Source organism: Anopheles nili, chromosome 3 (assembly GCF_943737925.1).
Source record: "Anopheles nili chromosome 3, idAnoNiliSN_F5_01, whole genome shotgun sequence".
Taxonomy (NCBI): Eukaryota; Metazoa; Arthropoda; class Insecta; order Diptera; family Culicidae; genus Anopheles; species Anopheles nili.
In genome coordinates, this window is record NC_071292.1 from 28,826,170 (window position 1) to 28,839,605 (window position 13,436).

Consider the following 13,436-nt stretch of genomic DNA (forward strand, 5'->3'; position numbering starts at 1 on the left):
CAAGCAGAGACTTCTGTCGGCAGAAAATAATGCTTAATTGCGACCACTCACTGCATGTGTTTTTCCGGGAAAACTCATTACAAAAGGAGTTCAAAAAAGGAACTTGTTTGGCGGCTAGATCGTTGAAAATTGAGATCAAAATGTTGTAGTCCTATATTTTAGTATCATTATTGATAATCAAATAGTATGCAACAAAAAATCGTTCATAAGAAGCCACAAACAAGCAATCTCAAAACGTTTTGATTTTCTGACAGGATTTTTGTTTTATTTCATAATATATTAGCTCCTGGGGAGCTCTTAAAAATATTTTCGGGCCATTGCTATCCAGTAATTGCTAATACCATTTATTCCTTATCATGCTCCTACGATATTCCCTCCCATTCTTAACATCCAGCCTGCTTCAAACGACTTCCGCTGTTGTAAGGCTTTTAAATTAGTTTTCTTACTCCCAAGCTTCAGACGACACAGCGCAACGAGTACTAAATGAGTTCCACTTCTTGGAACAAACTTCAAATGTTTGCAGCAATTGATTTAGCATGGTCAGCAGTTAATACGTTCTTTCTCGCTTCCTCTCGGCTTCTTCTACACAGGCCTGCTTCAAACCACGAACGTCCAGTGCACACCGGACCGGAAGATAGGACTATATTTGCAGCTTCGAAGGCCTACGGAATAGCTTTTTTATCGCTCCACCAGCATTCGTCACGTGGATCGTGTGTGTTTTTTTGTTTTTTCGTCATCGCCGTCAACTTCATCGTCATCAGCGCGATCATTACCACCGCCGTCATCCGGTGCCAAATTTTCGTGCCAGTCGCGTAATAAACTCGATCCAATTTGGTAAATGCCGTTCCCTTACCTGCCCATCAGCCTCGGAGCCTCCCCAGCTTGGCGTAATTTCCATCCCTAGGCACTGGTGCGTACGTCCGAATCGAAGTAATGCAACAGTAAACCGACAAAGCGTATGTGTGTGCAATTGGCGCAAGACGCGGTATCGAACGCGGTCATCCTGGCCGTGTGCGTCATCTTGGACGATGCGGAAATAAACCCATCATCAAACGCCATACTCCATACGCACACTTCACCCGGCATTCGACACACTGAACCTTCCACACGGCTGAAGTGGTCGAGCGGCAGGCATAAACGACCATAAAACTCGCCCATTCCTTGTGAAAGGAAAGGATCCCGGACCCCCTACTGCCGGTGCCGGACGTGACCATAAAAATTGACTCCACCGGTTCATTTCCCCGTGCGACTCACCGCGCTCGGATCACACATCCTAACCACCCAAGGACCTTCCTGAGGAGACACACCATTTGTGGCGCACGTATCCGGCAGGAGCGTCTCGGTCCTCAGCATCGGCGTGGTGTTTCACATCATTTGCCTGTTCCGCGTGCGTTCCGGTGTGGCCGGAGGCTCGGTGACGAATCGATCGGTGGCCGGCGTCACTTCCGTCAACCGATACGTTGGTCCGGACCGGGAGCTTTCCCGGCATACCCACGGGAAATGAGAAAACGCAAACGCATCAAACCATAGCAGTAGGCGCGGCGACCGAAACCGAATCGAAGTAGGCGTGCGAAAGTGTTGATCATGCCAACTGGCTGATTGGTGCAGTGTGTGTGTGTGTGGGTGTGTGTAGTGGTGTCCGTTTGTTTCTTTGTGCACATCCTTGGCCCAGCTAGACGGCGTATAGTAGTGGGAAAGGTCGGCTGGGTGCGAACCCTAACGGGTGGGTGTAGTTTGTAGGAAAGCAAGGACGAACCGGTCACACGAGGGCACCATTATTTGGAGCCAGGGAGAAGATTAGTGCGAGGGAATTCCAAAAATAATCACCACCAAAAGTAAGCTTCAATAAGTGACCCTTTTTGGTGACGAGTGACAGAAGAAAAGCGAAGAAAACGATGTGCACGTGAAGGAAATCGCGACACGCAAAACTTTGGGTGTGCAATTTCAGTGCCAGTTCGTGTTGGTGGCGATGAAGTAGAGAGATCTCCGTGTGCTCGAATTATATGTGTGTGTGTAGTCCAGACCATTTGAGCGGCTTATTTTCATCCGTTTACCGTGACGGAGAAAGTCCTGAAACAGCGCCCCAAGGATACAACCAAGACACAGTGCGTGCAGCAACGAATTCAGCGCGATTTTAGCTCCTCTTAGGCTACGCAGCGAGGCGAACGTCAGATCGAGAATGAGTTGCCTGCCGGGTTGCGCCAACGACCGGTTTGCGTCAGTGGTACGCTTGCGGTAACGCATCGGCACCACCGAAGGCACACGTGTATGCCAGAGCCCACCGTTCAGGCAACGAGCGCGTGTTTAATTCAGTTAACGTTCCGCAGCAGGCACGCTAGAGCCGGCCTCAGACCACTCGGTCAAGATGAACATCATGGACTCGGAAAACCGGGTCGTCCTGAACGTGGGCGGCATCCGGCACGAGACGTACAAGGCGACACTCAAGAAGATTCCGGCCACTCGGTTGTCCCGGCTCACCGAGGCGCTGGCTAACTACGATCCGATCCTGAACGAGTACTTCTTCGATCGGCACCCGGGCGTGTTCGCACAGGTGCTCAATTACTACCGGTAAGTTCGTGTGGGTGGGTGTGTGTGGATAAAATATTCACAATTAGCAATTATGTCGCCCCAAAATCCCCGTACGAACCGCCACCGCTATCGGGGGTGGCATTTGGGGAGAAATTATGCGAGCTAGTGGTGAGAAAATAATCGGTAAACAAGAACCCGTCGTTGGGCAACGAAATTCCCCGGTGAGCCACATTTCATAATTATGACGTTGCCGATGTAAGGTTCGAGAAAACATACCACCCACAAGTGTGCAAATTTCGTGTGAATTTTACTTCATTCAGGGTTTCAGGGTTGGGGTTTCAAATTATGCCCACCATACTTCGGGTAGCGTGGGGCTGGCTTATTATCCTTTTTCGTGCACTTCTTGCATGGGTGTTTGTTTTTCTGGTCGAAAATGCGAGAAATTTCCCACGCTACCCACTTTGCTAACACACTATCGTTACATCAGCTCAAGCCCCCAATTTCACACCCGAAAAGCTGGGAAGCGCACAGATTAATTCCAAATTATCTCACAGCTACTGCCAGAACCGAGGCGGTTGCCAGGCAATGTCCCCGATGAAGCCACTACTGCCAGGCGTTCAGGAGGCGACAAATAGAAGCGTTCCCCCCCCCCCCCCCCACACGCCAAACGAGAGAATCCAGATGATATTCACCAGTTTTCGTACTGGTTGCTACATGCTGCAGTTGCCAGGATGAGTGTGAAAATTTTCCGCAATGGTGCCTCGTGCGCGTTGCAAAGTTGTGCGCTGCTGGACCTGGAGTGGTTGCATGTGACACGAAATGTTAAGAATTTGCATACTTTCAGGCGCTAACGCTCCACGTTGACAAGCCGAATGAGGTGGTAGTTGAGCAACGGACGACCATGTCCCGGGTACGTTTATGCACGTTTCGCATAAGTGAAACAAGCGTTCTACACGACGCTTGCTTTCTCCCAGAAAAGCGGACACATTTTTGGCTCAGAACAACTATGGTCACATCCTTCGCTATTCACACGCGGCTAGTGTGGACGTGTGTTGTTCCGCTAGCTTAACCTTGCCTTAATGAGCTCGCTTATCGGTGGGCTGGTCTCACACACAGCCCCCCTACGTAACACACCGAGAGGCGTGTCGAATGGAATGAATAATTTATCGGGAGCTACCATCCCAAAGCCGGCCCAAACTAAACACCCGGTACAAGATCGATGTTTTGTTCCCAATGCGAGCGCCTAAGCAGCGTTGGTCAGGAAAAACGATTTTCCTCAACTCACCCTGGGGCGCCATCGCTCAAATGGGATGGATGTGTAGCTAAACATCCATGCATATTAAACAAACAACCCCCTGGGTATGCCCGTTCTCGAACCTGGTTGTCCATTTTTAATGTATTCTTAAAATTATGAAAACCTTCTATCAAAACTGTTTGCTCGCTGACCAGCCCCTTTAGGCGTAGCTCGGTCTGCTGCATGAACGGTGTTCGGTGCGCGGGAACCGAATGTTGAAGGCCACCTGTGCTTCGCCGGAAAACACACCTGTCCTAGGTGTGTGTGCGTGTGTGAATATTCCATCCCTTTAAAAAACAACGTACCCGCCGCAAAATTTTGTTCAGCCCCGTCAGATAGTGAATGAATATTCGCTCGCAACGCACCGCCGTACACGATTGCAATCATTTCTATTAGCATTTCGGATCAGGGCACGGTGGAAAATAAATTGTGCTGTAAATATTTCATTAATTTAAAAACGCAGCGTGCGACAGCAAAAGACAGACGAGGGCAGAAAGCAAAAATGGGCGCGCATAAAAATTTACGAAATATTTATCTTCTCACCTCTCGCCACCCAACGCGAGAAGCGACCGCAACAAATGGTTCACCTTTGTCGGCACTTGAACCCGCACATTGAAACGCGTTGCGCTGGCGCTTTAAGAACCCACCCCCCCCCGATTCCCGGCCATTTCCAGGCATCGGATAAGCTTGCGAGACCGGCGCCGCCAGACACTCATAATTTCGGCAACTTTCCACCCGCAAATAAATTTGAGGCAGATAATTTACGAGTTCATAAATAAAGGTATGACTTTTGCTGTTTCGCTAGCACCCGGCATTGGGCAGGTGTTTCTCGGGCGTGCCGAGCTCGGAATATTTACCACTATTACTGCTCGCTCGCTTTCGGAAGGAGTTTCGGTGCATGCGGTTGCTACCGTTTGCTAGCAGGTGGGCATTCGGTCGTGGTGGAGTTGAAGTGCAATTGAATTCCTAAATTCGGGTAATTACGGTGCACAAAGCGGCGTCCTTTAGCAGGGGGAAGAGTTTACTGCCGGAAGCGAGAGTTGATTTGAAATGCATGTTTACTGTTGGAAAGGTTTCAGCGAGGCACACTCGTTTACGCTGTGGCTTTGAGCCAACATTTTTAAACACTAGGCTAGAAAGGCTTCTACAAATTTCCTTGATGTTTAGAAGCTTTCGTGGCTAAAGCTTTCATTGCATAAATCGAAACATTTCCTCGACTTCCTCGACTAGCCGTTGCAGGTCACCATTTTCAGTTTGATTAATTTATTAATGACACCCAGAAAGAAATCGCACCCTCGGTGATAAGCTCCCGTGCCCTGCCGGGTGCGAGTGGTGTCGATGAAAGCAATACCAAAAAGCACTGCAGTCCATTATACGGGGACCATAAATTATCCAAACCCTCGCGTACGCAAACTCCATCGAGGGTTGGGAATTCGCTTACCACGCGGTTACTTCCACGTAATGAATTTTCAGCTGAATTTTTCATTCGCTCTCGACCAGTCGCAAGGTAAGCGTGAGCGTGGAATGAAATGAATTTCCCTGCCACCGTCGGTGGCGCTGTTTTCATCAAATTTTCATCGGTGAAATGGGCCGGTATGTGGAAAATAATGCATACAGAGGAAAAAAAAAAGGAAACCAACCTACACTGCCTTGGTAAAAAGCGATTTACGTGATGCTATCGTGGAGATAAAAAAAAATTCACGTTGAAAATGAATTAACGGATAAAAGCGCGCGAAGCTCGATCGTCGTGAGGTGGAATCGAAGTCAGTCTATCCAATTAACTGATAACCGACATCACCGACCTCAGCAACCTACGGCTTCAAAGGCTCAATCAACGCACCCTCTCGAGCGGCCGGAAGGTCGTAGCTCAGTAATTATCTCACCTCCGGCTTGTTTTCCATCTCGTTTCAGAACCGGCAAACTGCACTACCCAACCGACGTCTGCGGGCCACTGTTCGAGGAGGAGCTAGAGTTTTGGGGCCTCGATTCCAACCAAGTCGAACCGTGCTGCTGGATGACCTACACGCAGGTACGTTGGCTTTCCAACGGTGTGCCTCTGCAACATCGATGGCACTAAACGACCAACGGGCCGGTTCGTTCGTGCGTTCGTTTGGCCGTTCGATTTGATTGATCAGTGAAGTGTGCTCGCTCCTCCGCAGGAGGTCCCCATTTTCGGCACCGGCAACCGGCGCCAGGACATTCGTGGCTATTTCCCGACCAGCGTGGCCGGATGATGAATGGTTCCTAATTCAATCCTGATTGATAGCAGGCAGGACGTCGCGCAATGGCCGTAGGGCGAGCAAAAATGAAAACCAAAAAAAAAACACACACATTTCCGTACGGTCACCGTCATCGGGTGGATAGGATATTGACATTTCCGTGTCATCCGGGTCCCGCGTCTGATCCTTGCGGCTGTTTTCAGCAGCTCGGGGTGACCTCCCGCAGCGCTAAGCTTATCTTTTCGGGCATGGGATGGGATGGGTATCGTTGGGGGAAAAGGTCGCAGAGAAAAATAGGGCCCCAAATTTGGGCCCCTGCGTGTGCAATGAAATGACACTTCTCGACATGCTGCCAAAGTGGACAAACAACCGTCGATCGGTTCGGTTCGAAGGGCACCCCGGAAGGTCACGGTGACCGTTTCATTTGATACACGTGTGGCCATAAACTTCGCAACGCAATTGTGTAGCCGTCTTAGCAACCGTACGATCGAGCCAGTAAATTGGGAAACATATCTACACACTTGCTCGTTGCGTGCCACAATTACACGCCCGGTTTGGATGGCGTGTCGCGGACATGCTGCCTAAAACTTATTTCCCTCGAAATTGGATCACATAAATCGCCACCCGTGAGCGCTTAGGGGGGAAAAGTTTTTTTTTGCACGAAACAAAACGGGACGACACAGTTACACGCGTAACAGTGACAGTACGCGTAATTTTGCGGGGAAAAGTTATCGTTGGCTGCAAACATGCATGATTGTCCAATCATTCCAAGGGCTACGTGTTAGATATTTCACTACGAAAATAGAAAAGTGGTGCGCTTTTTTGTTTTGTGACGAGTTTTTTTTATTCCACTTTCAATGGTCTTTTAGACACCTTCCTTGGGCTTGACAGTGTGAATTTATAACTATTTTTGCGCCTTACTTCTCATACACTCTCAGATTCACGGCCATTCGTACAGCAACGTGTAGTTTTGACCGTGTCGACGACGAAACAGCTCGTACCCTTGCACAACTTCAAGCAGGAGCACGATAATACCAATCACGATCACCGATAGTTGCCTCATGTTGATCCTCACGCACGTCAAACTTATTGCCCTTCGTAGGCGCTTGAACTTTCGGCACAAACTGAAGCAACGGCACGAAGTTCTTTCTTCTGAATTCTACACCCACTGCGTATTTCTCCGACCTCCACTGGTGCTGGTGTTTGCTCAGCTGCATTCACTTGAAATAAGCCAACAACGCCGTAAGATTTGTGCTCAATCCCGATCCCGAACCGTAACGCAGCACCCGAATTCAGCTTAACAGAGCTGGAACCATGAAATCCCGCTCACGATAAGCCAAAGCGCGATTCGTTGCAAAAGCTTCGTTTTTTTTTTTGCTTTCTTCACTCGAGTGTACGCCCACCACCCACACATCACCACGCGTATCAATCTCGCTAAACGATCGACCGCAACGAAGGGTAATTTGATTTATACACACCTGCCACAAAGCGTTATTTTGGGATTATTTTTTCTCGCCCAATTCGGTTTCCCAAAAGAAGGAAAGCAACAACCAAAAAAAAAAGACATCCATGCTAGGGAAATCAAGCGCACCGTACGCGCCAACCCGTGACTCCCCCAAAAACGTGAATGTCTGTCTAGGGCTTGGAGTCGGCGAAAAAAAAAAGGTGCTCGCCCACGCTCGTGGGATTCCTTCGCTTGTGGCCCTTCGATCAGCCGAAGCTGACGACGAAAGATTGATGAGGGAGAACTTGTTACCGAACGTGATTTGTTAGCATTAACTTAGCGCTTCGGTTAAACCGACCGGGACCCAAACGGTGGGGGATAGCAAAAGGGACGACCGGCGAGCCGGCTAGATTCGTATTCGATTCCGCGTGTCAGCTGGGAGCGAAACCGTTGAAATACACCCCACGTACGCTGGTCGCAATATTTTGATGACGATTGGATAACGCAAGCCCGCTAAAACGCCGCCGAAAGCCGAATTGGATAACTCGCGGCGATGGGGCTGTGTTGAAATGGTTTTTCCTGTTCTTTTTTTCTGGACCGATCTGCCAACAACTTCAAAGGGCTTGCGTGCAGGTGCAAAACAGCACTTCGCACGAACACCGAGTCTCCGCTTACCCGTGAGGCTTGGAAACGTTTAAATCGAAGGTGGATTCGAACGAGGGAGAAAAAGCTTTCCACGGCTACTGTAGAAGGTGTGCGTCTTCGAAGAAAAAAAACGGAAGATCGGTGGCGAAGAACGCTCGAAGATTTCCAACGGAATCGAGGGAATAATATAGCTTTTGTTATGAAACAGGATTCCCAATTCGATGGCACACCCGTGGCGGACGATTTCGCATGCAAATAAGTGGTTGAAGGTGCCAATCTCCAGCCGCTCGCATAAGGGTGTTACATTTTATTTGCGTCGAATATCCTTTCGTACGAAACCGATATTGTAGCATTCGCGTGAAGCTGGTTGATTGTACTTTTCGTATCAACGGATGTAGTGATGGATGGACAAATTGGAATGCTATGTTGTATATGCTACGTCACGACCGTGTACCTGCTTGTTACGGATACAAGGACACTTTTTTTTTATCGAGACTAATAAATTGAACAAAATTCTCCGTTGCTGTGCAGCGATGAACACCGTTTCATGGTGAATGAATGTGTCGTTGTTCCTCGAGGTACGTCAATGGCAAGGATCTAGCCCATCTCCAGAACAAGTGAATAAATTATTGGAGCGCCTAATGTACGATACCACTCATGCGTAGCAATAATCTTGCGAGCGAAGTTTGATGGCATAAATATGATCTGCCTCTAACGCTAACGCTAACCATCCTGTTGTCTTCGCGTGGCAAATGTATCCTTTCTCAAACCAAACGTCGCTGCCTCAACCCAAGCACTAGACCAAGCACGGAACTCGCACGAACGAAACAAAAACTTTGTCGCTCAAGAATTTATGCTTGCGTGAATGTTAATATGCCTCCATTCGCATGGGCGGTATGGATCACAGCAACCCCGGCCACCAAATGGCTCCGAGAGCTCCGGTTGCTTCAACTTCCGCGTGCTCGCATGGAAACCCGGGAGTGTGGAGCGCTCCGAGAATCCGGGGAAAGTATTTTCAATTTCCCGGAAACTTTGCCCACTCTCAGGGCACACAGTTTGGCAGATGTTTATTTCTATTGTTTCGTGTCGTGTCCCGGTTTCCGTGGTTTTGTCCAGTCCGGGAAAGGAGCCAGAGACACATCCCGGGGGACTTTTGACTCTGCCGCCCACGTACACTAATGAAAACTATGTTTCATTATTCCGTCTGGACGGTGCTGGTGCTGAGGGTGAGCTAACTTGTTTGGCTGCCTATTACTGCTTATTAGGGTGGACGATTTCTGTTTGCTGGAAATTTCTCAAAGTTCTTTGATAAGCCTCACAAACTAAGGTGATCTTCGCTGCTCCGTTTTATGTATTCAGCAGGGAATTGATTCAGAACGTTGCAGTGAATTTAATTAGCTCCGTATCATTATCAAATGCACTCATTTGTTGCACTCATAAAGTGTTTCAGGAAATGTAGCAAATATTTCCATTAAAAACCCGTTCATTGTCATCTTGGAAATATTCAGCATTTGTATCCTAAAATATTTCTCACAACTCCATTTAATGTATCTTTTAAATCGAGTTTTGAGTTAGAGACTATCTACAAACAAAATATTTGAGGAGCTTGACATAAATATGACAGGAAGGGGTCCAAAATATAGATTATTATTTATTTAACACATCGAAAGATGCTAGGGAAATTGTACAAAATCATGTTTTTGTAACGTATATGTTTGCTTCCAATTCTGAAAATTCAATTTTTAAAGGCATCCATTACTACTTTTTGAGATCCTAATTTCTTAAGTGTTAACCTCTCCGACAGAAAAGGTGATTGAATTCTACAAACTCTCTGGTACGAAATCAATTATCACTATTCGTTGTCATGCGCACGTTTAGTGTAAATATTTTCTCTCCAATTTGCGGCACTACCATTTTCTCCACCCAGTGACAGTAAATTCGAAGGAAAACAGATATTTCTATCTTGATCCTCGAGCGTCAAACAGCGAATCGACACTAGATATCGATATCAAACACACATGCACACGCATACCACCCCTGAGGACATAAACATCCGCTTCCTCTGCTCCCGTCCCGCTCAATCAACATCCGCCAATCAGCCCCACTGGCGAAAGGTAATCTATCATCGGCACCGGGAGATGAGTGAATTACAGCGTACCGACGAAACCGCACACTCATCGCTCATCAATCGGTCCCGATCGCGGAACCATTCGCGAATCCGTCGATGGTGGATTGAAAATTTTAGACAAAATATTTACGTTTTTAGACCACACGGACAAACTCACTCGCGGCAAAACACTGAACAAGCTTTGGAAAAATGGGCGAGTGGGAAAAAAAACACCACCCTGTGACGCGTGACGAACCGATATTGCCATCCACGGGTGCCATGACCGCTCGGTCGTAGGCTTCTTTGATTTCGCGTTTCGCGAGCCTTGGAACGTGCGAATCGCTCGATAGAACGCATCTGTCGTCTCTTGTGGCTTAGCGCAAGGAAAAAAAAAGCTCACCAGCTATCGAAAGTGCCATCCTTCAGCGGCCTCACGCACGCCAGTACGCTAAAGGACCGTGCGTCGAGTGCGACTGTGGCCCACGTTGGCGACGAATGATTATCTTCCATTAGCCTGAGCCTGTTTACCGTCTGAGATCCTGGCGAAGGGCGCCAGTGAAGCTATAGCTTCTCGACCCTGGTGCAGCGTCCGCAGACGACCATCCCGTGGTCGACCTGCTCGGCCACTGACACACACACACGGGGGGCCATTGAGTTCATCGAGAGGTGGCTTTAAAAATTTATAATCCCACCAGGACTCTCTCCCACCAGGACACTCTCACCAGGAATGCTGTCCTGGTGTGGTGAGTTCATGCGACTAAATGATCCGTGGCCCGTACACGTCCGTACCATCGTTCGTCACACACGTGCCGCACACGCACACTCACAACACGGCTGCTGGCGCCAGCCGCTCGTCCTTGGCGAGTCCTGGCCAGGCCATTCCACCTCCCGTTCCAAAATGTTTGCCAAAGATAATGTGTTGCCCTTCACCATGGCGGGCTCTCGAGTCCGGATGAACCATGCGCCGGTTTTCGTCGCCAGTGTCGTCATCAGTTCTCGTTTATTATTTACGCAAATATCCTCGAAACGGTGTGGCCTCGGGGCTTGGACACACCCCCCCCCCCCTCCCCCTTGGCCACTGGGAAGCCCACCAGCTGCCTACCCTTTCGCTATTATTACCAACCACCGGTTTCCAGACGCCATTTTCCACGCGTGCTCTCGACCCATGCTCGACCCATGGCACGTCATCACATCTCACATAATCGTTTGATAGACCGCGGTGTGTTGGTTTTGGGCCTAGGCCGTGGGGCCTAGACGCGTGTATGGCCTCGGCACCGATGTGTGTCTGTCCCGCTTACGTTTTATGGTAATGATTTATTGAGCCGTGTAATATGCCGCACTCGGGTCTCCCGAGGGACGCTCCTTCGGTGTACAATTTATGATCCGAATCGCGCGCGTTAAGGGCAGGTCCGGACCAAGTGCAGGACGCTTCGGGTTTGTCCTCGCTTCGTGGTGCCGGTGTCCAATCAAACAGAAAGCTGCACGGCTCATTCAAGCGAGGTTGGTTCATCGTTTAGTCGGTTGGCTTTTTTTTTGCAGGCACAATCTCTGCATCAGGTGTGTCAAACTGCCATGCCTACAGTATGCAAAATCGATAATCGACTACGAAGTTTACTTGCGGTGTGCCTGATAAATGAATAAAAAAGGGAATCATTTATTTTAGCTCCTATTAAATTCGTTCTGGAACACGCGTACTTTAACAGCTTCAAACCCGAAATGAAACAGTTCAAAGTGATCGAATCCTGCACATTTCCGACGGGTTCTTCATCCCTGATCCTAACGTCTAGCATCGCTTTAGTGCGAAAATTTTGGGGGGGGGCAAAGAAAATCAGCAGGGAAACACACACACACGCGTAGTTTGCCCATATCAGCACGGCTAATCAAATCGCCTAGCCCAAGGGAAGTAATCTTGAGCAACAGCTCAACGCCGGTCCCGGCACATGGTTCGACGTCCAAGGGCGACGCTTTTGGGGCACTTTGTTGGCACGTTGCTCGTTGCCCCAATTCGATGCATAATTAATTCCATTCTACTCTCCATTTGTGCAGCATCGCGACACACAAGAGACGCTCGCCGTGCTGGAGCGGCTCGATCTCGACACGGAAAAACCGACGGAGGAAGAGCTAGCTAGGAAATTCGGTTACGAGGACGATTATCTTAAGGGAACGGTTTCCTGGTGGCAGCACACGAAACCGCAAATTTGGTCGCTGTTCGACGAACCGTACAGCTCCAACGCTGCCAAGGTACGGCCACAGGACGGCCACGATCCCACCGAGCAGGGGTGGAGTGATTAACGCCAGGGATTTACTCAACCGCTCGCTCCTTTTCTCCTCTGCCTGCAGATTATCGGTGTGATATCGGTGTTCTTCATTTGCGTTTCCATCCTGTCGTTCTGCCTGAAGACCCACCCGGACATGCGAGTGCCGGTCATCCGGAACATCACGGTCAAGACGGCCAACGGCAGTACGGCTTGGGTGCTGGACAAAACGCAAACGAACGCCCACGTGGCGTTCTTCTACATCGAGTGTGTTTGCAACGCGTGGTTTACGTTCGAAATTTTGGTAAGTAAGATGGCCGATAAAAAGCAAGCAAGGCGAAATAGCATTAAGGACCGTCGGGTTGGTTTCGATGAGTAAACATTCAGAACGTCGCAAGCGTGTGGTATGAGAAAAATCGATCCATTAAAAGCTAAACCCCGACAACTGCTGATTTTTCTCCACGTCCACCAAAAACGTGCACTCATTTAGAGAGAAAAAAAAGTATGTTCCGTTTCGATAGAAAATCCGAAAATTTGTAGCAGCAAAACTTTCACCCATCAAGGCGATCGCTCCATTCTCAGTGGCATTCCCGGGCGAGCTGACTGACGCAACTCCTTAAGACAACGAATGATGGCAATAAACTGAGATTGCGGACAATGCAGCAGATTATTCACCGTGCACACCGAGACCGTGTGGAGCCATGAAACACGAAGCACATGATGGCATGATGATCATGATGATGATGGTGCAAAGTAATGTAATTTTATACGCCATCAATCGCCCGTGGAGAGCGAAAGGGAACGCTTTCGGTGCAACAACTTGTCACTTGTTGACAACGTGGCTCGACACTGGAATGGGGGGCACTTTGGGCTGAGTTCAGTTAAACTTTAAACGGATTGCGAAGCGCACGCGAGACAAAAGCGCTTGCCCACTAAATGAGTG

At 48.9% G+C, this 13,436-nt stretch overlaps 1 protein-coding gene across 1 annotated transcript in view; it reads left to right on the forward strand.

The window, feature by feature from the left end:
- Positions 1-2,365: 2,365 nt before the first annotated feature.
- LOC128725986 (potassium voltage-gated channel protein Shaw-like) overlaps positions 2,366-13,436 on the forward strand; it is a 36,324-nt gene continuing 25,253 nt past the window's right edge. Inside the window, exons 1-4 of the mRNA XM_053819761.1 lie at positions 2,366-2,568; positions 5,735-5,852; positions 12,285-12,479; positions 12,579-12,797. Of these exons, the coding sequence (XP_053675736.1) occupies positions 2,366-2,568; positions 5,735-5,852; positions 12,285-12,479; positions 12,579-12,797 (735 nt within the window). The remainder of the gene's footprint in view (positions 2,569-5,734; positions 5,853-12,284; positions 12,480-12,578; positions 12,798-13,436) is intronic.